The sequence below is a fragment of the Xiphias gladius genome, chromosome 16 (genome assembly GCF_016859285.1).
Source record: "Xiphias gladius isolate SHS-SW01 ecotype Sanya breed wild chromosome 16, ASM1685928v1, whole genome shotgun sequence".
NCBI lineage: Eukaryota > Metazoa > Chordata > Actinopteri > Istiophoriformes > Xiphiidae > Xiphias > Xiphias gladius.
Window position 1 is genome coordinate 5,956,184 of NC_053415.1, and position 27,216 is coordinate 5,983,399.

Below are 27,216 nucleotides of genomic sequence, written 5' to 3' on the forward strand. Positions count from 1 at the left end.
CAAATATGGATGTTGCTACAAAGAAACTACAAATTCTAAAACATGGATGCGTCACACATATCTTCAACCTGGTAGCACAGAAGATCTATACAATCAATACAGTTTAAGGGTGGGTGCCCAAGATTAGTGTCACTAATTCAGTATCCAACCAAATGTGACATATGACATGATGGTGACATGATGATGTCCTAGTGAAGTTTACCTTTGACCTTTTGGATATATTTCCTCACTTCATTATTTTATCCTATTGGACATTTGTGTGAGATTTTATCATAATTACTGTATGAATTCTTGAGTTATGGCCAAAAACATGTTTTGTGAGGTCACAGTGACCTTGACCTTTGACCTTTGACCACCAAATTCGAATCGGTCCATCCGTGAGTCCAAGTGAATGTTTGTGCCAAATTCCCTCAAGTCATTCCTGAGATATCGCATTCACAAGAATGGGACGGAAGGACGGACAACCCGAATCATAATGCCTCTGGTTTGACATGCTTCACTACACCGCTATCTCTTCATCAGCATGTGTGACATAGAGATTGAATTTCAATGACAACTTTGACATTTTCTCGGGGCGCCGAAACTGTTTCAAGAGGATGGAATCCACTGATCCCAGCTGGGAACTAAGGTGCCGAGCAAGAATTTATTACATGGCCTTCAAATCCTTCCTTTGAAATGTCTGAGTGTATCCACATCCATCTGAGGAGAGACACAGAGACATATGGAGCCGAGAGCAAATCTGACATTGTTTGTGCATCAAAAAAGTTCACCTAAAGAAGCAGAGAAAGAACCAATGCCCTTTTCTTCCACCTGTCGCAAACCGTTTCTTAATCTCTCAGAGATTATGGAAGCATAAATTAAGAGGCCACTCTCACACTCTTCCAGTCTTCTCTACAACCCCCTCAGCTCAGCCTGATAGTCAGACTGAAGTGCCATTTGGTCTCACCTCAAAAGAATATGAGCCAATTTGAGATGTTGGAGTGATTCAGAGATCTCGAACCAGGCTACCTTCAGCCTTCCAACCAGTCTGCCTCTTAAATCTGTCTTCCTGGACCCCCATCTCCCCAATCAAGTGGGCTGCTGGATACTTCATGACTACATTACAAGAAACCATGTTACTGGAAGACTCCTCAGGCTGTGGACTGCTCCAACGAAGAAAAGCATCTGTTCTCTTAAGAACTTAATCCAGTAATAGCCAGAAGTTTAATTTACAGATACAAATTAAAAGTTTTACTTATTTTTTAGGTGTCCTTGAAAGAAAAAAACAGCATCAGCTATTTAGGCAAATGCCCAAAAAATTACACATTTACATGTATCAAATTTACACATTCAAGGGAAAAAGACCTCTATCTGCTATATGAATTATGACTCTTTATCATTAAGGGCGATGGGGGAAGAAGGGGGTAAGGAGAAGGTCATGGTGTATAGATGGGTCAACAAAATGGACTTCTGAGACTGCTGTTTCTCATTTCCTACCGACAGACACGTTGGTTTGTTTTAACCGTGACCACAGTCATTCTCTAACCCCAACAAAGCGGTTGTTATTGTCACCATGACGATGAATGTCCCCTAACCTTAACCCTTTTCCTCACCAAGTTGTTTTTTTACCTAAACCTAACCAAACCTTAACCATAGTGGTGTGAGAACAGAAAATGCATTTATTTTTCCAATGCTAATAAGATTGTCAGATCACAAAAAACTCTTAAATGTGTTGTTCTAGTGGGAAGTAACAAAATTGTGTATTTTGTTGTTTAATTCCGAGGTGTTAAACAATGAAACAAGTCAGCGGTGTTGTTTAATTCAATGTATGCTGATTGTTAGTCGACAGGGCCTTACTGTGCACAGACACACGAACACACATGCACACAGAAAGAGAAACACATGCAAACACAGACTTATCCTTCATCCACAGAGACCTGACTGATAGCCTGATCCATTTCCTGTATCCATTAGAGGCGGCTCTAGATTATGCAATTCATCCCAAGGCTATCATCCACCTCTATCAATAATAAACATCTCCATGAAACTAGGGCTAGCCTCAGAGGACGGAGACAGCACCGCCCAGCACGTTCTACTTCTGATGAAACCCTCTGTCTGGTCGGCCCATACGGAGCACCGCATTTGCTTTCCACACGACTTGTCTTCAGTTGCTGAGACCCCCAGGCACAATCTTTACTTATGCCTCCTCGCACTTATCAAAGCTGCAGCTTTATCAACTCTGACAGAGACGTCTCAGTGCTTATGGTGGTGGCTGAGAGCACCTGTGGCTCATGACAAGAGACAGACGCTCTCGTCCGAAATTCCTCTGCGTCTCTGATGTGGCCTCTTTCTTTCCATCATCTAGCCTCGTTGTCATGTGATTGATGGCTGGTGCAGTGTTTGTGATATGACCTTGGGTGGGGTGGTAAGGGAGCTCAGAAACGAAAGAAAAGTGTGTCTTTTAACACACAAAAAACTTGTTGGATGTTAATGAATGCGCATTCTGCCTGAGCTTTTCATTTGGGACCACTGTCAGAGGTTTATCCCTCATGTTGCTTACTGAGACTCAGGTTCACTACTGTTGTCCCATCACTGCTAAACACTGAACCACATTTTTTCTGCTGCTTCTTCTGCCTTGGTGACAGCTAAGACATACCCAATTAAAGTTAAGTTTCATTTTTTCTCTCTCTATTTCTATCCATCTATCTCTATCAGTAAATCTTTATCAAGATTATATTGACTAAGAATGAACAATCTGTGCATCCACAGGACATTGTTTACATTCATTCTGGTGTTTTCAGTGCTGATAGTTGGCCTGCGAACCCAGCTCACTGTGGCTACTCTTCTTTTATCATATTCTTCTCAAGCAATATTATCTCTTGCAAAAGTGATTCAAGAAATTTTTTCATCTAGGAGTTACAGGGAACCTACTGCGCATTTGATGTAATCCTGACCATGCCGGGTAGTTGCACTCATATTCTCAAATACTGGCAACAAAGAAGAGACCCACAGTCCACATAATACTACTGTAAAGCCAGTGAGACCTCACTCTTATCTAACAAGAGAACAGGGCATCCCGTTTTATTTCTCTAGTTGATACAAGGTATTTGGAGGCATTGCAGATTTTACCATTTGGGGTTCAGTGTCTTGCTCAAGGACACTTTGAAATTCGGAAAGGAAGAGACAGGAACTGGACAACCATCCCTAAGCTTAGTGGCTGACCCACCCTACCATCTCCGGATGCAGACCTTTTTAATGATTCATTGATACAAGAATGGGGTGGGCATACTTTGGTCTTCCTGTAAAGCTCTGAAGTTATGCGTATATATATATATATATATATATATATATATATACACACACACACACACATATATGTAGTTAGGTACAGTATTTGGACAGTGACACAATTTTCATAATTTTGCCTCAGTACACCGCCATCAAGATGTGATTGAAGTGTAGACTTTCAGCTTTAATTCAAGGGGTTTAACAAAAATTGCATTAACCATTTAGGAATTGCAACCATTACACCTCTATATGCAGCCCAAAGAGATGTTGATACAAATGAAGGAGGCCATCATTAGGCTGAAAAAACAAAACAAACCTTACAGACAGATGGCAGAAACTTTAGGAGAGGCCAAATCAACAATTTGATACATATTTAAAAAGAAAGAATGCACTGGTGAGCTCAGCAACACCAAAAACTTTGTATTTATTGATTAATTCATTACGTAGCTGTAGATTGATACGAGGAAACTGCTTAAAATTGCTTCCCTGAGTGTCATTATCCTGCTCAACCCTAAAGAAATTTTCTTGTTGACAATTCTACTTGTTCCCATTGCACTTTCCCTTGATTCAGATATTTTCTGAAGAGTTGAAGTGTCTTGAACTAAAACTAGGAAAGACACATCAGGGCCATTTAGAGACAATATGTAGTGTAGTCAAGTGGCTAGTAACAAAGATGATTAAATATCAGAAACATTACAAATGAATTCTCTTCTCTGATAGAAACATCATCTTGCTATCAAAATATGAGACTTATGTTTTTGGGCAAATGGTCACAAAGGCAAAATTGGATAGCACATGTTAAGCCCATTTATATCAGCCTGGTTTATCCCGTGTCACTGTGTTAGTCTGAAACTTAGATTTGTCGGATTATTAGCCTCATGCTGAGGAACTGGCTTTCTTTCATGTGGGAAACAGGGACAACCAAAACCCTAATGATGGCTCACTAAGGAAGAAAAGGACTGGTGTGGCTGGTGTGTCTGAGATAATTGTCACTGACAGAGTTGGGTTCAATATCCTTTAGTTCCAATTATATCAAACTTGGTTTCCCTGACAGAATAGACTTGGTTTAAGTCACAACAGAAATAAAGTTCCAAACTAATGCTATGGCCCGGAAAAGTTTGATTTTTCTTTAGAAAAACTTTAGCAAAGCCATGTCACACTACCCCAGACATTTAGAAGCAGTCAATGTCAGTGAACGCAAAAAAAAACCAAAAAAACAACAAACCAACAATGGTTCCCTGAGGAGTGCCGTCAGAGTGACAAATCTGTTCTGTGCCTGACACTGTGTTGTATCCTACAGACTGCCTGGACAGAGGAGTGTCAAGCATTGTCTGGGTAAGTGACAAACTCAACTCCCGTGATGCCTTGCCATGTTTACGAACACTGGTCAAGCCCTTACACTGGAAGGGAAGACAAACAGAGAGTAGCAGAGGACAGAAACAAGGGAGGGTGAGCTATTTGGACAAGTGAGGCGAAGAAAGAGACAGACAGAGAGTAATGGAAAAGACGGTTGTTACTGTGACAATGGGGAGATGGAGAGAGATAGAAGGAGACTGGGAGGTGGCTGGTTTGTGCTTCTGCTCTTTAACCGCTTGGCAGTCTTCTCGTGATTAGGGCCTAGCCCGCCAGTCCCTGCGGAGTCTCCCAAGCCGAGTCACAGGAGACGGGCTCCTCTGTAATAGTGTCTGACAGGCCAGCCAGAGCCACGGAGGAGCTGACACAGATGCTCCGTTTTTCAGGAGAGACACCCGACACAATTCCTACCCAAGTCCCATGTCTCCATTCTCAGCTTTCTTTAAGTAGTCTCAATGTAACAGGCAACTCCAAGCCCAAATGTGGTCGAAATTAATATTGTCACTGATAAATGTACTGTGTATCACACAGTATACCGAATATCTTGGAGCTACTGCTTAGGTATAAAGAAGCAGCCTATCTTGAGCCCATTTAGCCACATCTCAGTGTTTTATTCTAATTCGGATTAGAAAAAAAAAAGAAGTTGTGATTAGAATCACCTAATCAAAACCTAATTTGATTACAGACAGTGCACTGATACGGCAGCCCTGAGATGCAAATCACATGACCAAATTATAGAGTACATCACAGCTGTATTTTTCAAAACAAATCAACCAGTCAAAAAACACATTGCAAAAAATGTTTTCACTATTTCAGTAGTTCAAACATTTTAAATACGGATAAATCAGTTAAAAAATAATAATCTGTGGATCAATTGATGAGGGTTCTAATCATTAGTTGAGGCCCTAAAATGATATAAAAAAAACCCATTATCTTAGAGCCCCCTTGGGTAACCAGTTTGGAGAGAGCGGCTTACCGAGGAGAAAAACGAGCAGCACCTGACCTCTCTTGGAAAAAAACGCATGTCATTTAATCCTCCCAAACGCTGTGGCTGCAGCAGCACATGGCTTTACAAACAGGGGAGAACATACTTTTTCAGTCAACTCAGTGGCTTCCCACATGCATCACAAAAATTCAGTTTAACGTTGTTGTGCTATGCATTCATATAGTTTATACATGCTTGTACATGCTCTTGAAGCTTACTTAAAAAAAAAAAAACTCCCCATCAAAAAGGAAATTAAAAGAATAGTATTTAAGATGTTAAAGAAATCATGTCAACAGCTCACCCTATGCAACAGACCAGCATGTGTCAAATATGTGATTCCTTTCTTATCACTGGCCTTGTTTTAGCTGCATTTTAAGACCACAAACCCGTGGCTCAGAAACTCGCCTCCTGCGCTAACTCGTCTTACTGATTTTAATTGGTATATTTATCATGCAAAGACGAGAGGTGGTTGTGCCTCACCACGGAGACCTCTGATGAAAGAAATGCAACAACCTAAAGAATTAATTGACCCAAATAAAAAAAAAAAAAAGGCAAACATATTTTCTCAGAGGTAGTGTTTGACTACACAGATCATTTTGGTTTACATTGCCTGAGATATCAGGCTCTGATACTTCTGCTGCCACTGCAATATAACGATTGGGAATGGAATTTTACTCATCCTCCTCAAAGGATTAAAATAATACTTTACAGAAACTACACACAACAACGCACAGATCTTCATAGAGAGTATTATTTTTATTTTATAAAGTAGTTTCAAGCATTCGGACGAACAACAAAATGCTTGAGGCTACAAAATTCCATTTACAGTACTCCCATTGTGATACAGTTGCAGCAGAAATCTCAGATGGATATCTCGGAACCTCAGCAGATAAAACAGAATCTATCAGCTTGGAAAGAAGCCAATCGGGTTAAATATTTTTTGTATTAAAAAATTACAATGAACTGAAACTTTAACACTGAAATGGCTCACAGGTCTTCTACAAGCACTGAGAAACTAGCAAGAAGACCACATGTACTGTATAAGAACTGAAATATGAAAATGACAGATGAGAGGATGGGAGTAATGACAGACGGTGCAGAGACGCTGGGGGATGCAGAGCTGAAAGAACTGGCGTAGAGAGGATAATTCTGTGCAAAATCCTGATGAAACAATCCAGTGCTTATCTTATTGTAAAAGGGGAATGCATCAATTTGCTTAGCTAAAACAACATTGCTTTGGATTGACTTTATCTACCACTCAATGGCATCAGAAATTCCACTGCAAACCCTTGCCTTATTTAAGATTATCTTTAGTAGAAATTCTGCTTTTAAATTTTAGCATTATAGTAGTATGGTGTGAAAAAAAGCTCTCATTAAAGAGATAAAACATGCATCAAGTTCCACAATAAATGTACAGCAGAGGTTCTACTCAAAGTCAGTTAACTAAAGGCAACTAATGTGACTGATTTAGTAAAGAGATAAGCTTATGTTATGTATATGAGTGTTAAAAAGCAATTTGCGTTTGGCATTTTCCTCTTTTTCTCTAAGGAGTCAGACTACCCTGGGGGTAAATGAACCCATAAACAATATTTTACTTAAGTAAGAAGTGATGTATTGTCAAAACTTAGGACAAATCCATGAATCTTTACGCTATGACTTTAAAATAAACTGGAGAAACCTGTAGATTAACTTCATTTCTACCTGCTATCAGTTTCTAACTGCTTTTGTATAGTGTAAAAACTAAGATGCAGTTTCACAAAGGTTCAGTTGTATAAAAAGTCCATTAAGTAACCCTGAGATCAGACTGGCATTTAACATCATCTTTTAGTCACAGATGAAAGCTGTTACAGCTTCAAATTCTGTCCATTTATACATATGAGCCGGTGAACGTGAAATGGTGTAAATTCACCGTTACTCAAAATCTCAGTCGCAGTCCCTTCACATGGACCTGGATAAATGAATGCAAATATATGGAATGGGGTCTGCATCAGAGGCGGGTGTCGTACCACCTGGGCCGGCGTGAATATCTGTGTATCTCTGTAATCGTAGGTATTTCATTATTTTACAGTCCATATGATTAGCCTCTGTGTGAGGATTTGAATTTTGTGTGTTTATGTGTGTGCGAAAGGGACAGTTGGAGAGAGAAGGGTGGAGGGAGTGGGAGAGGGCTGGCCAGTGGTGTTCACGCAGTTTGACAAGCACCCGTGCTTCTGTGGCCTGTCTGTGTTTTTGAGGATGTGTACCAAAGCGTTTTCACAGGTCCTTGTTTAGTGCAATATGAAGGACGCACTGCCCTTCCACACCCTCCCATCAACATCATATGAATCCACATTAGCTCTCATCCCTCTTTGAAGTGCTGCGAGCTTCAGCAGTCCAGCCATCACATCCCAAACATTAGACGGCTTCCGGCAGTGAAAAGCAAGAGAGCAATTTCAGGTCAGGCATTACAGCGAATAGTAGCCACATCAAACAACCAGCAGGGAGCATATTGAAGACCAAATGTGCTGCCAACATTATCCTAAATTCTTTTACATAAATTCAATAAATATGCCATGCTGGTTGAACGTACATTATGATGCTGAATGGGCTTGAGGATGTCAGAGGATACTGCAGACAGTATCCTCTGACAGTATTGTGTGAACCGATGTTACATAATCGCCAATTATGCTTCCCCTGTCTGCGTAGCCTTAGAGGGGTCTGGGGGAAGTAAATTTGCTCATCCCTCTGTGTCCGTGAGGGTCTGCTAGGATTTCTGTTTATGACTGTCTGCAAACAAATGAACATGTGTCATAGTGTCCACATATGCACACCCTTGATGTACCAAAACAGAACCAAGTCCGCCGTCCATCCTCCTCTGAATTCATGCCCATTGAGGATTATATCATGGGCACAGTCGGGATGGGCACAATTAATCGATGAGTCACACCACTCATTGGTTAGTCAGATCCACCCACACAAACCTCCTCCCTAAGATCTTTTGCAGTGCTTGAATGTCACACCACTGCCATCTTCGCTGCTGAGAGACAGCGTTTGCATGGCGACAAATGGTCACTTATCAGGAGAACATACACGCAGGTTGTTTTACGTATTTAAATGAACAGCCAATAGTGTTGTTTTTCTGGTGAGGACAACTGCAGGTGCCCATGATTTGGGTCCAACTAGAGAATGTTTTCATTTTGCATCTCTGTCAAATGTGCCAATATGAACATTTAGACTACCACTGCAGCATCTGTGTTGAGCCCCAGCCACGCTGGGTAAACGTACAATTAATTTTTGTGACTGCAATGTCCATTTATTCACGCACGCAGACACAACTGTGATGTTTTTACACACTATTTGAAGCAGCATTAAGTGAGGTCTTAAGAGTTGCTTTCAAAACAGCCAGAAGGAAGAGAAATAAAATTCTCTAAGTTATGCTGATTTTATTGCCTTTTCATTTAAATTTAACTACCACTTCAATACTTTCATTTATACTCACACTGAGCGGTAGATATGTTGTGCAATGCAGTTTGAATGTGGGTGGAACCTCCTTCTTGAAGCTGGCAGTCTGAACAGTTATTGCCTTTTGCATTACATTACATTTTTATTGGTGGAAGAATGGAATTTACCTGAGTAGTTATGAATTTTTTTTTTAAATATTTAACATCAGTCATCTGAAGGACTGCATACAAATTACAGTACTGCACTACATACAGTAATTCTGGTCAAACATAATTCAAGGGCACTTCAGAGTTATATGCTCCTTATATGACTCCATGTCCCAAACATATCAACAACCACAAAGATAAGATACTATATGCATATAGTTATTAAGCATCCCCCAAAAATGCCTGTAGCCAGGAAAAGGGGCAGAGGGATCAGGCAACATCATTATGAGCCAGTGAGAGCCCTAAAATGGCAGGAACAGGATCACTACATAGAATTGGTTTTATTTATCTTGTTTAATCTGCAAAAAATTCAGAACAAGAAAGCACCATTCTGTGGTGAAACCTTAAGATATCCCATCTGGCTACAGGCTATGTCTCTGACGGTGCCATAATTCTGTGTCCTGCGACAACACCATGCCTCATTCAGACATTATTCAGGCACACTATGTTAGTCGGTCTGACATTACTGGTACCAACCACAGAAAAAGAATTTTTCAGTAGCTGGCTTTCTTGTACTTTTTTTATTGACATGTGTACTAAATCTGACCTGCCACTTTTAACTCCGGCCTACAGTCAAAAGCACTGAGCTGTAGGTAACCCTGACATTAATGATCACATTACATACATCTGCTGTGTGACCATCTGTCTTCCATTCCTCTGCAAGATCTTCGGCAGGAGTCTCCTTAAACGTTGGACACTTTTAGAGATATTCCACTCACAACATGCTGCAATTTAAAATCGAAGCGGCTGCATCTGCCCCAAAACTGCACACAGTGCTTTGCAACTCCCTGCCCTTTGTGACTTGAACGCCTCTCAAAAAGAGTTACTGTATATCTGTAATATCTTTCTCCAGCTGAACTTTCAAAAGATGTGCTTGCACACATTTTATCAGATATTTTACTTATGCCTTTGCATTTCTTTGAATTTTGCTACTATAGTATAGTATTTACATTTCAGTAACATTATGTATCCACCAGTAAAATGCAGGAGCCAATGTTACCAGTTATTGGAAGAAATAAAAAAAACACAAGTGTGAACTAAATGCTCAGCCCTACTGATAATTAAACATGATGCAACAAAATAACAGGACAAACCACAAAAGCAGACAGGCCAGCAGACTGCGACTTATTAAAAGGTAAGCTAACATTAAGGGCTGTGGATGTAACACTAGCGTTACTTTCGGTAGGAAAGAGTGCACAATTACATTAATGTAGGCTATCAACCATCTAAATCATTCCCTAGATGCTCACTGAAGGAATATTATTACATTAATGTTATCTGTGTCAAAAAGAATGACTGTAGTTCAAAACAATTTCTGCGGACTGTAAGACGCACATTTTGTTTGATACTTGGCAACTGGTGTCACAGTGGATTAGATAATTTGTTTCAAACTTGGCAAAAGTGTGTTTTTGTTAGAATTCTAGCTAAAGATTAAAAATTCATAAAATGACAATAACAGAGAAACTACTGTGAGTTTGCACTCAAATAGTTTTCTGTGATTCCTGTATTAGAACTGCATTTATTTAGAACTTCAAGCTGAATCAGGACTTTGTTTTAAAAAAATAATAATAAAATAATAATAAAAATAAAAAATTAGGAAGCACCATTACAGAAAGCAATCAAATTTGGTGGACAGTTTTAGTTGAAGTGTTTCACTGCGCCGTGAGGGCACATATTTTTAGAGTGGACTACCCCTCTGGGAATCAGCACTGTGACCTGACATTAACAAAACCAAACTGGCAACAATAGCTTTTCCCAGCCACTATTGTGAGATGAATTACAAATAAATGTTATGTGATTAGTCAGGGTGTGATGTTAGTTGACAAATAAAGCAACTCATTTTGTGGTATGAGAGAGAACATGTTGCTTTGCAGCAGTTTGACTGTTTGACTGTGTTAGAGAGTGAAAGTCTTGGCTCTCTTAGGAGTCAGTGTGAGGCGAATCTAATGCATCTTGGCAATGAATAGTGTCCATTGATTCCACCACATCAAACTCACTTCCTCTTCACAGAGCCCCTTGCGTGTCTCTTCCTTGGGGTTTTTTAGTGTGTAAATGCGTATCCATAGATTCTGTTGGAACAAAGAAAATCCATCCAAACTGAGAATTTATACAACCTTCATGCCTCCTCTGACAGTCTGGAATGAACTGCCAACAGGAGAAAAATCTTGGACCTAATTATTTGATACTGATTGGGAGTGACTGATTATTTTAGGCACGTTAACAGTATCTAGGCTAGGAAGGTCACATATATGTTGATTGATGAAATAAAGACACTATCATCAAGAACCTTCCACACAAACAGAAGATGCATAGCTGAGTTGACCTCAGACCAATGGTATTAAGCCAGAAATTGTGGTATGGACCTGCTCTTTTCTGAGAGCATAGAGAGCGCCTGAATGCACAGCGACAGCAGTATCAGTGTGAGATCTCCTGAAGAGAAATGGAGCCGTAATGTCATTTATCTACAAGCCTCTGTTAACGTTTGCTCCCAGGGAAGTACGAAATTGAGATAAAAACTGGTGACCAATCGAGTGTCAGCCTGCCTAGTGCCTGCTTGCGCTGATGACGTGCTGATAAAAGCATCGGATGAGAAGACGTGCTATGTCTTTAGATCTCAGTGGATTAATTTATCTAGGTCTCTGTATAGCACATTAGTCGGCAAAGCTTGTAAATGTTATACTAAAATCAATAGTCAGCTGACTGGTTTGCTCCTTTTTTTATTATAGGTCCAGCCATAAATTTAAGTACGAGTCATTATCAAGAACAGCATAATTTTCCAGATTTATGCCATTAACAACAGCCTTTCAGTCTTTGGTCTCATCAATGGCAGTCTTGTTTATGAAGTTTTAGATTGTACAGTGGTCCAGGATAGTGACTTGGAGTTTCAGAGGGAGCTATAAACTGGGCTCATACTACGCAACCACCTCCCCTTGGGGCTAATGTTGTCCAGTCAAGACAATGGACTTCGATCTAGTTGATTATGCAAGTCTTTAAAAATATATTACCTTTCAACTCAATATGCTGTAAGTGTTTATTAACATATGCTGTGCCTGACAGACTTTTCTCTTCAAGAGCACTTTTAGGTTCTGTGAATCACACTGTAAACGCCTGACATCTGAATCATTTTACAGTTTTAAGGAGATACATCAACATATGCTCTTATTAAGAAATTTTGAAATCAAAATAATGTTGTTTTTATGAAAGCAGACACACAGATCACAGAATTTTGCCTGTCGACTTCTCACATTCCAAATCCTCAATAACATACAGTTGCATGAAAAAGTTTGGGCCCCCCCGGTCAACATTTCTGTTACTGTGAAGAGTTAAGTGAGTACAAGATGAACTGATCTCCAAAAAGCATAAAGTTATAGATGAAATATTCTTTTCAACATTTTAAGCAAGATTGGTGTATTATTTTTGTTTTGTACAAGTTTAGAGAGGAAAAAAGGAAAGGGGTACCATACAAAAGTTTAGGCAGCCCAAGAGGTTTGAACTGTCAGATAACTCTTACCAAAGTCTCAGACCTTAATTAACCTGTTGGCGCTGTGGCTTGTTCACCATCATCATCAGGAAAAGCCATGTGATGAAAATTTCAAAGCTTTATAAATACTCTGACTCCTCAAACCTTGTTCAAACAATCAGCAGCCATGGACACCTCTAAGCAGCTGCGTAGCACTCTGAAAATTAAAATAACTGATGCCTACAAAGCAGGAAAAGGCTATAAGGAGATAGCAAAGTGTTTTCACGTCGCCGTTTCCGCAGTTTGTAATGTAATTAAGAAGTGGCAGTTAACAGGAACGGTGGAGGTCAAGTTGAGGTCTGGAAGACCAAGAAAGCTTTCAGAGAGAACTGCTCATAGAATTGCTAGAAAGGCTAATCAAAACCATCATTTTGATTTGAAAAGTCATTCATGAAGAGTCCTCGCTCTGGAGTGGTGGCGCGCTGTTCTACTGTGAAGCGACAACTGCACAAATACTACTTTTATGGAAGAGCCATCAGAAGAAAACCCTTCCTGTGTCCTCACCACAAAATTCAGCATCAGACGTTTTGGAAACAAGTCCTGTGGACTGATGAAGTTAATATAGAACCTTTTAGCTGCAATGAGCAAAGGTATGTTTGGAGAAAAAAATGGTGCAGAATTTCATGAAAAGAACATCTCTCCAACTGTTAAGCGCGGGGGTGGATTCATCCTTTGGGCTTGTGTTGCAGCCAGTGGCACGGGGAACATTTCACTGGTAGAGGGAAGAATGGGTTCAATTAAATACCAGCAAATTCTGGGAGCAAACATAAAACTGTCTGTAAAAAAGCTGAAGATGAAAATAGGATGGCTTCTATGACAGGATAATAATCCTAAATCCACAATGAACTACCTTAGGAGGCACAAGCTGAAGGTTTTCCATGCCCTCACAGTCCCCCGACCTAAACATCATGGAAAATCTGTGGATAGACCTCAAAGGACTAGTGCATGCAAACCTGTCCAAGAATCTCACAGAACTAGAAGCCTTTTGCACGAAGAATAGTTGAAAATCCTCCAAAAAAGAACTGAAAGACTCTTAACTGCTAAAAGAAGCTACAAGCTGTGATACTTGCCAAAGGGGATGTTACTAAGTACTGACCATGCAGGGTGCCCAAACTTTTGTTTGGGGCCCTTTTGCTTTTTTGTTATTTTGAAACTGTAAAAGATGAAAATAGAAAAGTAATCTTGCTTAAAATATTAAAGAAATGTGTCTTTATGCCTTTTGCAGATCAATTCATGTTTTAATCTCTTAGCTATTCACAGTAACAGAAATTTTGACCAGGACTACCCATACTTTTTTTTCATCCCACTATATCTAAGCTTCCTGTCTATAGTGCTTCATCTCTGTTGTCGATATAAATCAATCTACACCAACCAATCATAATCCAGAATTTTCAGTGGCCCTGCTAAAAAGTTAGTTAATTAAACATCCTTGAACTAACCCTCGGTTACTACTATAGATACTAAGCTAGAGACATGCCAATGATTCCATTTTACGTTAGAGCAGATAATGACACTGTTTAATTGATTCCTTACAGTTTTTCCTCCTGGGTTTCTGGTTTTGAAAAGGCTATAAAAAGAGACACCACCCTTCAAATTCTTCACTCTAATTATAGCCTAGCCTATTCCCAAGGCTTGACTGGCCTGCCATTAATAGTTACAATTGCTAAGCTATGACAATCGCTGTTCAGGGGGGAGTTCTGCGAATAGTGAATTACACCTCAAAAGAAAAAAAAAAACAGTAAAACAGTAAAATAACAACAGAAACATCACAGGTCTTACCTTGAAATCGCATATGCATGTCACCATGTTCCCAATTCTTAGACATTCGCCATCAAACTTGCATGTGTTGGTGTCGCACAAGAACAGGTCTGTGTCCCGGTCATCAAAACCTGGAGGACCAAAGCCAACAAGAGACATCAGTGACTAAGTTTTTCTTTGTTAAGCCCCAAAGCAACGTTAACGTGAGCCCTATTCAGGGTCGTTCATAATGAGCTTCTGCCATTAGTCATGGCTCCCACAGCACCATGCACGCTTTGATCACATGCTGTGTAGTTTAAAAAGACAATGCTAGTACGCATCCTTGTCCTAAAAAAAAGATATTTCTTAATTTGGTGTTTTGATGATGATGGTGGAGAGTGTTGTCTAATATGTCAGACCAAAATATTCCATATGTGCTCAATAGAAGTCACATCTGGTGACCATAGAGGCCATGACATATGACTTATCTTAATTTGTGCCCTGCATGGAAGCATCTGTATTCATCATGTTTCTCCACGCATTTATTCAGGTTTTTGCTGTCACATTTGTTTGTGTACAACGAGGCTGACTCCTGGGGCGTTGTCCTGGAGAAGCAAACCTGGGATGTGATCTGATTCAGGCTGCGTTAGTGATCTCAAATGACTCCAACAAAGCATCCTGAATCAAATCAAAGAGTCACATGGGCATGAGTCTGTAGACTGAGCTCAGGGCTATTGGTCTACCTGAACTGATTGCTTACAAATAGCAATCCCACGTACATATAGGCTTTTGCATTTCAAAGCACATAGGTCTAAAATTAACCTAAATTCCAGCTGATGTAGATCTGAAGGTTTTCCTTGTTAAAGCCTTATGATTTATCCCAGTGGCCCCTTTTTACCCTACAGTAGGCTATAATCTCATTGATGCTAAGGTGAAAGAAGCAACGGGGATGTTTGCTGTAGACATAAATTCAAATTACTGAAGAGAAAGTCCAACTCATTATGATGTGATAAAGAACATATTTGCACAGTCATCCTAATTCATGAGGAGCAACACATTTTCAGTAGCATTATTTTTTGCAGAGGCTTAAGTTGTTAAGGGAAATTTAATGAAAAAATAAACACTCACTGTTGTTATTTTGATGATGAATTACTTACACGAAGGGATCTGGCTGTACCCCGTTTTGGGATGTTGTGTAGTCCCCATAGAAGACGTCTCTGATTCTCAATTTGTTTATACTGTGTGTATTTGGAGGGCTTAGTGTAAGAATCAAGCATTATTATGTAACTATATAATCTGCTACATCAGCTTTAAATGACACTGAAGCCCTCCTGATATACCAATGCTTATATTAGTTTATCATAGTTATGTCAGTGGCTGCATAAATATTCAGATATGCAAAATGAAATTGCTGTTCATTCATGAGTCATAGGATGCTTTGAATGGCTGTAGTTGTTTGGATTTAGCTCTTTTTTTAAGTTTAACATGAAGTTGTTGCATGTTTTTGTTTAGCATTTATAATATATGATTTCTCGTAAAATTTACCATCATCATTGAAAATAATATAATATGTATTTCAATGATATGTATTTTAAGGATGCGACTAATTATTACTTGGAGCTACATGTTTTAAAATATCACAATTTAGCTCTAAAATTGTTAAAATGTAAGTGACAGCACAGAAAAAAGCATGTCCATATCATTTAGTCCCTAGTATAATACAGTAACGACTAAGCCTCTTACGGAGGTCATTATGTAATTAGAATCACTCGACCAGTTTATGCTATGTAATGTGTTTCATCCATAGCATGAAGTTCCTATGTATTTTACTCTATGGCAGCACAATATAAATAGGTCCACATAACTTTTCAGACTGAAGAGAGGAGCTGGATATATTGTAGATGAGACACCTTATACAAAAGCTGTAAATGTGACCTGCCTATTTACTGACACTTGGAATTATGTTTTCCTTCAATTGTGGCTTTGTAATAGCTTTGGGGCTTGGTAGGTTTAAACATTAAAAAAATGTCGATAAGCAATACATAAGACAAATACTGTAGGTCAAGAAAAGCCTGAAGTCCAGAAGGCATGGTAAAACTGGAATTTGAAACTGAAGATGAACATCAAAGATGCTCATCTTTGAGTTTCAAAGACGAACAATGTGGGGTTTGTTGCTTTATTTGACTCAGTTCATGCTTTGTGGCCTCATGAAAAATTGTTTTATCTAGAAAAAAGCTATGCATGCAAAGTATTTTACCTATGTGTCTCAGTGAGCATGCTCTGAACATGTTGATGGTTGTTATAGTGTAAATATTTAAACCATACATAGGTTAATGCGTGCGTCCACGTTTTGAAACTAAGTGCCTGAAAAAAATTGCATCTGTTCCTCCAGATGGTGAGATACTGTTGGTACAAACATCTCCTAAAAGTAATAGAATTCAATTTCAGGCTATTTTAATTAACCTCATTTAACCAGGCAGCTCCAGTGTGAACAGAAATCTCCTAATTGAGTGCTTAACTGATCTCATACAGATATTCTCTGCTGGCATGCTGTCCTCTACAGGGAGCACAAATGTCAAGTTCAGCTTGCTAACAGCTCTCCGGGAGCAGGTAAGACGTCACTGTCAGGCTCAAGGACACTTCAGCAGCTCGTCTTCTTTTTACACTCTACACTCAAAATCAGTAGCACATGAAAAGTAAATTTTAAGTTTTTTTGTATGAGTGATAATTACTTCCAGCTCTCCAAAAGTGCACTTTGAAACCATCTTTATATTTTTAATCTCCAGCAGGGTTAAAGGTGCCAGTGATACAAAACCTCACAAGTGCTGTAGTCAAATAAAAAGTTTAATTAAACTCAAAATGAACCTGATGAAAATGTTGCCGTTTGCCTCTGTAAAAACTTTAACAGGCACATTTTATCACCAAAAAAAAAAACATTCTCAGTGTCCTGAGCTTTGGACTTACGAGCCAGAAATTTTACAATGCTATTTTCAATTCATAGATGTCTTATTATAATGGACACTTAGACCCACAACCTTCTGTAACTTCACTGTAATAACCAGCACCTCTCTCCACTTTTAACAGCCCTACTTGGCATGGAAAAGCCCATCAGGCAATAATACCCCATGGAAGAGAAGCCCGTGCTAAAATGAACCTGCTATCTGCCAGGGTCCTGAATGACCATAAAGTGCAAGCTCTCTGTGCTAATATACAATCATCGAGCCAAGAACAGTGACATGAGAGGTCTCGATGCTTGGAATGCACGGATGGAACAAAGCCCTTAGCCCAAAGAGGGCCTTACGAGGCAATCTGGGAAGCCACAAAAAATTGGCACCCAGGCAACTGGCATGTTGATGGTACTCACTGGAGAGAGGGATTCTGATGATGACAATCATACTACTGGCTAGGTGTATACAAATGATTGCAAAATATTAGATCCTTTTCGGATCAGCTGTTAGACTCTTTATAAGATGGGAAAGGGGTTTTTTTGTTTTTTGTGAAATCACTTTAAGCTACTAATTTGATAGTTTGATATTTTAGATTTTTTTTCAAGCTTTCCTGGACAGCAGGCTATGGAAAACAAACACACACACACACACACACACACACACACACACACACACACACACACACACACACACACACACACAAAGCAATTGTTTTTAAATGAAAGGAAAAAGAGAGAATGTGGCTCCTCCTCATGCCATTAAACTGTCTTCTTTACCAAGAAACAGATGTGAAGCTTGGACAGGAGGCAGTAAGCAAGAATGCATGTATCAATCGTAAACAATACCTTAGAGGGATTTATTTCCGATGGAGTCATCCTTATCATCTTATGAACAATAGTGCAATCAAGAATTATAATTAAAATTAAAAATGCAATCTGTCTAGAGTCACAAAAATAGTTGTTTCTGCAAAGTGTTTACAAGGATGCGAGGGACATATCAGCTTTTGTTGTGCACGTCAAGCCTCTGCATAAAACAGGTATAAAACATAACAGAATACATGTCCCAGATGATCAATGCACAGAAACATCACGGCCAGCAGGGTTTGGGCTTCAATGAAAAAGCAGCACAAATCTCAATTAGTTATATGACATTGATTGCCTACAAGCAGGTACAAATATAGATTTACAGTACCGGTACAACCTGAGAGGTAATTTCTCATACTTAATACTTCCCTATGTCAGTTAATGGCTGAGGGAATACAATATTCATAAAAATGTTGTTACTTTCACAGTAATAAATGACACACAATCATCCTGACATGCAAGTTAGTTTTCATCATCCTAGGGATGTATGTCTTTTAACCACTTAAGAAATTTGACCATTGCTGCGATTTCTTTTCAGAGTCTGTTAAGTGGCAGCTGTTTTGAATTCTAAAATCTGAGTTAATAAATTTGAAAGACATCAATATTAAGTCAATTTATTGTAATAACAAATTTTCTCTGTGTCATTAAACATGAACATACTGTAAGTCTTAGGCTGAAAAAAGGCGTGTAAATGAAATTCAATCAACTTTAGTGGAGAGTGAAAATTTGTAACTTATTGTGTTTTTAAAAAACAGCTAAAAGTGTAGTATATGTGTTTTTTTCTGTTCCTTTTCAAATGTCCACATTTACTACTTCAGCCTCTAGGTTTATCCAGGCAAAACCATTTTCCATGTTGAGCAGGTAACGATACCAACCCTGGCAGCTCTTAGAGGCTTCTGGCTGTGCCATCAACATCCACATCAGTTAACAAAGTGAAGCATTTACTGTTATTGTTCTATATCCAACATCTGGGATCGATTTCAGAGCTGAAAATCAGTTCTGACAGTTACAGAGTGCCTATCTAAAAAAAAAACAGAAAATAACAGTGTGCCTGTTTGGTAAAAGAAAAAGATATTAGAAGACAAAATTGGAAGTAAATGTTGCAAAAAATTTTTCACTTTCTTTCCAGCACTTGGGCTTAGATCTCCAAAACTTTAAATCATTTCAAAACAACATCCCTTGATAAGAATTCTCTTTCAAGAAGAGCATTTTCAATGTGCAGAACTATAATCACCCATAGACATAAATCAACCATAACAGTCAGCATCTGAGACCTAAATCTTTTTGATGGGGACCGGTTTTGGAAGTACATTATATCAAAGAAGTCTCAGTAAGTCAAAGAATATTTTTTCCATGATTTCATATCATGTGAAATACTGGAGCACTATCATAACCATTAAATGCTACACCCTGATTCAGAATTAGAGGCCTAAAGAACATCTTTTAGGTTGGTATCCCAATTCATTCATGTATGGAAAAGTAATATAGAAACTGGGTTTCAAAACGTCTATCTGTATATACTGTATACACTTCAGTGCCGTTTTTGTGGATCAGTTTACCACGTCAAATCAGAGAAACTGGATGTATGACACATAGAGCTGCTAAGCTATAGGCCAAGTTCAACACTAAGAAATATGAAATCTAATGCTAGTTTTAACACTGAGGAGGTTGAAAAAATATTTTCATACCCATACAGTCTTATACTTATGAGCCTTTTAGATGTCAAAGGACATGGATCAGGCAAACATTTGAAGAAATAATGGCCGTCAGCAAGACACTGAGTTGTAGTGTGAGGACAACCAGTGAAAAACTGGGCACAAGTCCCGCATCAGCTAATGAAACCTAATGTGTTAGCTAAAGATACTTAATATATGTTAGCTAACAATACCTGAAATGGTACCTAAGATACCTAACGTGCAAGCTAAAGATACTAACATGTTAGCTAAAGATACCTAACTTGTTGGATAAAGATACCTAACTTGTTAGCTGAAGATGCTTATCGTGTTAGCGTAAGATACGTAACGTGTTAGCTAAAGATACCTGACTTGTTAGCTAATGATATCAAACACTGTGACACTTTACTTCACAATGTTGTAAAGTTTGCTATCACATATCAGGGAGTACCAAAACCAGTAGGGATACAACTAGGCCTACTACTGTTACTAATACAAGAGTAACAAGAGTAGTGATCTAAAACATGAACTAATCTGCAAGGAATGAGCTTTCTAGGTACAGTAAGTCATGTTTCACCCAAACAAAACTCCACACTACTTTTATGGTGTGTACCACAAGGGAAAGAAAAAGAGGGAGAGAAAGAGAGAGGGTGAAGAGGTTAGAAAAAGAGAGAGGCTGAAAGAAAGATAAATGAAATGTTTCAGATGCACCACAGGGCACGGAAGCGAGCCCTGTTTCTTTTCCTGTTAGATATGGTTTTATCGCAACATAGTCCTAATTTTCGGTTTGTTTCTTCTTTCTTTGTCTGTTCTCTGTATATTTTCACTTTGTAGGATTTCTGTACTTTTTCAACTGCAAGAACATAGATTAGAACGAATCTCCCTTTCTTGTACTGTCTTCAAAAAAATGCTAATGGTGCTGGTTGATACATGTTCTGTGCACAGCCCAATTTGCACTGTGTCAGAGGCCAGGAAAAACTTACACTTCCTGCTCCTGCCCTGCCATTCCAGGAGGAGATTACATTGAACTGAATAATTAACGAAAACAAGCTGGCAAACATCAAATATTCAAAAGGTAATGTTTATATGCTAACGATTAAGATGGCAAGCAACGCACTTACTTGTCTAAAAGAGAGAGCTTGTCAGCCAAATGCATCCCCTCCTACCTACCTGGAATTCCACAACACTAAGAAGAACAAGAAGCCCCCACACACACACACACACACACAGTTTTAAGCAATGTGCTCATCAATAATTAAGTAGACTAAATTAATAATGAAGGCTGAACAACCACAATGGTGAGACATCCTTTCTTGACCTCTTTCATGCCGGCGGCCTTTTTTTCCCTTTAACTTTGCAACAGGTATTCAAATGTTAGTCATGGAGGGAGTTATAGTTCAACCCTCATTATGCTTATTAAAATGCACAATAACTCTAAGCACTCACATCACAGTCAGAATAAGGTACTTAAATTACAGTAAGTCTCTGTATCTCTGAACGGGAAAATAAAGCATTTTCAGTTGAAGGACTTTTTAAAACTGCCCTTAAAACAGCCAATTAGTAACTCTCCATCCCCTTTTCAGAAGACCTTGCCGCCGCTGCTTTGTCTTATAATTCACAGTTTTCTGCTTCTGTATTCTCTCAGTTATGTGGAACCTGCATGCAAGAGAAGTATTTCTGACCTCCCTGTTGACAAATCTTGAAAGCAGATGGCCAATTCTCTGCAGACTACTGGTAATTCACTGCGCTTGATGGGATTTACAGGGGGCTTTGCATATTCTGTACTTATCCCTGTCACTTCAACTATCAAAGTATCACACGGCCTTTAAGAGTCAACTATAGCAGGGGGATTCACTGAGGAAGGGATTGTGGCCTCTTCACAGTAATTCCCCCATGGGAAATGTAAGGTACATGTACATCATGGGGTAAATAACTGTGGTTGGACATTCATACAGTACCACCACTTTAATAATGTGATGTGAAAAACTGATTGTGATAAAGATTAATCTGATTTGCACTGAATGAAACTGGTACTTAAAGAGGCATTCAGCAAGAGATGAACATTAATATTCTGAGCATCAACTTGTTTTTCAGTGTGGATGAATAAAATTGCTAAATAACATGAGCTGATTGTTGGCAAAAGTCTGCAAATGCACCTATTAAAGATAACACAGACTTGATACAAGCCAAAACTTACAGGCAAAATGCCACCAATGGTTTGACTGTGATAATTACAGAAAATGTTGAATACACAGTTAACTCAGCTGGATGAATTTAAAAACCCGTCCTGTTCGTTTGAAAAGACTTGGCTTTCCATGGTCACTTACAGAAACTTAATTAATAGAGCACCAGCATTTGTGCTGATGTTGGTAAATTGCTATCATAACACGACTTCAAACACCACATTCCTTATAGAGAAAGATTTAGCTTGTTGGTTCCAAAAGGTTTTAAGGCTACACTTATGTATATTGTATATACTTAATGGATTAAATGACGATGATTATGTGAAAGGGGTCGCTCAAAGTGATAAACCCACAGAGAATTATCAGAGACTCTGCAGTTCCCCTCAATTGTACTAATGTTTTAGCTTCTTTTAGCTCATTGCTTGGGTTTTATAGCCCATGACTTTTGCTGTTCTGGTTGATTTTCACCACTTTCCCCAGTGCTAAAAATCTTCGGCAAACCACTGTGCTCTACCTGCCCAGGATTAAACAGACAAAGTTAGCAACCAGCTGGTAAACATGATGGAACATTTATCAGCTAAAGAGCCAGATGTTTCCCTCAGGAGATGGTGGAGACCAAAACAGAGCTTTAAGAATGACAATATTGGAATTACATTTATCAGGTGGACACAAACAAGACTTCAAATCAATGCCAATATTGCTCCATATCTGGTTTATATGTCAAATGTTTGCTAAAACTTGTGCCGTTTCAACTCGATAAGTTGATAATATGTCAGTATGTCAGTGTTGTGTTTACAACTTGTTTCTACTACCTCCAACTATTTCATATCAAAACCTTACTTCTACAACCTGAAAATGAGCATAGTTTCCTAGGTAGTTCCCACACATAAATGGCAATCAATAAAAAAAATCAACTAAGCCATCAGAGTGTGACAGTGAGCCAACATGCACAATACCAGAAACTGAAGCAGCTGAACCTAATTCAGCCATCTTTAATTTTAGTATTCAGACCAGTGCTTTGCCTACACTGACTTGACTAGCCCATACTCATTTGCTATTGTTTTATTTCAACAGGAGAAAACATTGATTAAACATTCACACAACTCTCAAAGTAACAATTCATTTTCTATATCATGCCGTTAATATGGTGGGTGGTGCCAAAAACATTTCACAGTTCAGTCATCATCTTTAAATCTCTTGAGATTATTCTTTGGCACTTCTTATGTGTACATTACAGGCTCCCGCATCCAAATATATCATCTAAATATCATTTATTTGCGGGAAAAAAAACAGCATTTCAATTAGTGAGAACAAAAATTCTTTTCTGTTACATTTTGCTGACATAGGTCTCATACACTAAGTCTTTTCACAAATCCCGCCTGGTGCAACTTTACACATTTCTTACTGTTTCTTATTACTTATTCTGCCTCAGCGAAGCCTTCAATGGCAGCTCCTCATGGCCATCAACAGAAGCCAACCAAACAGAATGACAGTCATTGTCACACCAAGTTTTTTGTCCCTCTGTTTTATTCCATGGAACAGAATCTCATTCAATACTCGTTCAAAGGCAGCACTGCTGAAACTGGTACCCAATTGTCATGCCACTACGGCTCATCATTGCTTTCAGCAATCACACTATTGTTATTACCTGTGTTTTCTCAGTGAAGTGACAAGGAAATCATCACCAAACTGTCACTCAATATTGGGTTTGTTAAAGTGCATGATATACAGGAAGAGGTGAATGATTACAGTGCAATTACTGTCAGTTTTATTGTGTGACTGCTGACAGCAATCACACTATTGTTATTTTTGCGCCTTATTATCAATTTTCTTCTGTACGTTTTTTTTTTTTTTATTAGTCCTGCACACATGCAGCACACATGCAGCTAGAAGCTCCAAAGCTAAAATGTTAAACATGTTCAGGATATAAGGTGCTATGACTTTTGGTGATGATATCTGCAAAGGTTCATTTTGTATGAATTTTTGTAAGATTTTTTAAAATGGTTTTCTGTGGGGTACGTGTGAAACATGATGAAACCTGATGAATATCTCAAAAAACTATAAGGCTACAAGAATGAAAGTTGGTGAACAGCTTCCCCTTACTTGCAGCTGAATTATTATTAAAAAGTAATAATTTCTCAAGTAGCATTAACTCAAATAGCAGAAAGTCACTTGCTTTGAAGAAAAATGGTTAAAAGACATCTTGTGAAAACCAACATTACAAAGATATATTCAGTGTAAACCAAACTATGGCCCTGAACCTTATCTTACAGCAAAGTTGAAAAGGGGTCAAAGATCTTTTGTTGCACAGCTGAGAACAGGAATCCTTCCTCTGGCTCTTGAATGTGGCAATCTAAAAACATCCAGGCAGAAAAAAGCTTGTGTGAATTATGAAAATTAGCAGGAGTTGAGAATTATTATGATGTCTTGAGAATATCTATACTTAATGAAATGTCTGTTCAGAATTCCGCAAGGTTTGATGCACAGACAATGACAGAATGAAGAGGTTGTTTAGTTTCAATGCTTAATTACTGGGCTACATTTGTCTCTAAAACTTGCAGAAAACATCAGGATGGTTTATTTTTTTAGTATTATTTGTAATTTATTTGGCTGCTCCGGATCTGTTTTTTTCCCCCCTAAATATTGGTATCTTGTAAACCTGTGTGGCCTGACCTTTTCTTTTTTGTGCATGACACTATAACAAAATCAATCAATCAACTATGATGCTGTACAATTCCCACTTTTGCCTGATTCTAGGTGCTTTCAGCTACAAACACACTTCCAGTTCTAAGTTGCTCAGCTGGTTAAATATACAGGCCGCTACCAGCTTAGGCAGCTGAAAAAAAAGCTGCTGTAGCGGCTGGAGCTGCAAGAGCTGTCAGCAATCATACTGCATTTTCTTCAGGAAATGCAAAATATAGTTGTTATTATTATTACTATTATTATTGAAACGGGGCTTATCTTTTTCATGGTGGACCACATGTAACTTGTTGTTTGCTAATAATTCTGACTGATGCTGAGTGCATGTGTGTGCATGTGTGTGTGTGCGTGCGTGTGTTTGTGCATTATGCTCAGTATATGCACTTAGGCCTCCTCGAGGCGTGTTGGATAAAAGCCTTCGCCGAACTGCATGTGAGAGTGTGTCAGGAAGTGAGGAGGTAGGCAAATGTGTATTTGGACAGGGTGTGTACCATTATCGATCATTACAAGCAAATCATCACCACCATCAACAGCAGCAGCACAAAATGAACTTCCAATACAATACAATACATAACATGCTATGGAGATCAGAAAGCTCAAATACCCAGATGAAGCACACAAATGTAACCTATTTAAACAGATGAGCTAATTCATCACTTTTAGTGGCATTTGCTATGGATTCTTGGAAGAACAACTCTAAGATTCAAAACTATTTCTAAAACAAATCAAACCAGAAACACCAATTACCCCAAAGCACCATGAAAACGTAGCACCGAAATCACTCCAAAGCTTCATTTTTAAAACATTAAAATACCAAAGATGCTTCAAATAATGACAAAAAGCGTCCAACGTTATCAAAATCAAAATAATAAAAAATATTTGTCATCTCATGGTGTTTGCGTATTTAGTTAAGCCTATCTAATTAGCCTATTATCATAATCAAATTCATTTTGAAAACTTTGATATCCAATTGAAGTCCATATTTTGTGACAGGGAATTTTGTTTGTGGCCAAGTCAACTGTAAATTTATCATACATGAGTTGGCATTTCTTTAATCTCCTGCCAGCTACATGTCACTGTAAAGAATCCCTCCATAAAGATTGTAATGCATCATAAAAAAATTAAAAAAAGATTTCCCCTTTCTTTTAATGAACACATCATCCCAGTGTCAGCCTAGTGGTTCTCTGATTCTGGCTCCAACCGGCGGTCGTGGCTCCCTGTGGATGTGTGGCTGTCGTGAGCTACAGTATCAGTACTGGTACTGCCCATGAGTGCGTAGAATCGGCTTGGAGCTATTTTAAGGGTTCAGACTTGGACGGGCGACAGGGGAAATATATGGCGGCACAGTCGGCTGGTTCACAAAGGGAGGCGAGGCGCTGTGCTCCGCAGCCCCGTCCGCTCCTTTTGTCGCCTTGGGCACCGAGGAGAGGAAACAAGTTCACAGCTCGGTGGCCTGTAAAAGAAGCGACTACATTTGGACTCGAAGTTACACCTGATGAAACAACTGGGATGCCAAATAAGCCTGGGAAAACTACATTTGCAATTTCTCGGTGCGATTTATTAACTGATTTGGAGGATTAAAGCCGGTGCTCAAAGTGAGCTGTAAACACTACATGAAACTGGCTACACAAGAGTGGACCAAAACCATTTACGTTCAAGTTAAACAGAGACCACATGAAGTATTCGGACTTCACGCGAGTGTCTGTAGCCTAAAACTGACAGTGTTGGCATTACTATTGTGGCGCACATCGCGTTATCCTGGCTACAACCTTCCCAATCATTCCCCGCTACACCTCCCTTTGAAATGATCCTCATTGTTGCTGTTTTCACTTAGTGTGATCGATATTTTCGACCCACTGCCCGCCAGGTGGGCATTCAGACACGAACGGCCGCGCATGCCTTGCTGTCATGCTCCGAGACAAACTCAACAAGGCTCAATGCGCATCAAGCAACCCCAAACTCTGCACCCTTCTCACTCGGCTCGGCTATCTGCAGCCCACAGGCTCCACGGCACCAGCGCTAAACGCAGGCATTGTTACTGGAAACGAACACAGAGCCACAGTAGTAAGAGGGACCGCAACTCTGCCTCCATGCAATGACCCTCACCGGAGCAGTTCCAGCCGGTCGGCGTCTGGCAGTCGCTGAGGGAGGAAGGGAAGGCGCGCAGCTGCTCCACAGGTAAAGTGGCGAAAAACGAGACGAGCGTGATCCTGAGCCAGCCTCCCGCCGTCCCGCTCCACTGGCGCAGCCGTCGGGGCTCGTCGAGCGGTGCCTGCGCCGCCACGGACAGACCCATATCTCACTGGCCCCGACAGCACAGGCGAGGTGGGGAAGAGACGC

General features: G+C 39.3%; 1 protein-coding gene across 1 annotated transcript in view; it reads right to left on the bottom strand.

Annotated features, from left to right (window-relative positions):
• Window positions 1-27,172, bottom strand: part of tmeff2a (transmembrane protein with EGF-like and two follistatin-like domains 2a) — a 109,413-nt gene extending 82,241 nt beyond the window's left edge. Inside the window, exons 1-2 of the mRNA XM_040147756.1 lie at window positions 26,983-27,172; window positions 14,552-14,661 (exon numbers count right to left, since the gene is read on the bottom strand). Coding sequence (XP_040003690.1) covers window positions 14,552-14,661; window positions 26,983-27,172 — 300 coding nt within the window. The remainder of the gene's footprint in view (window positions 1-14,551; window positions 14,662-26,982) is intronic.
• Between the last annotated feature and the right edge of the window lie 44 nt (window positions 27,173-27,216).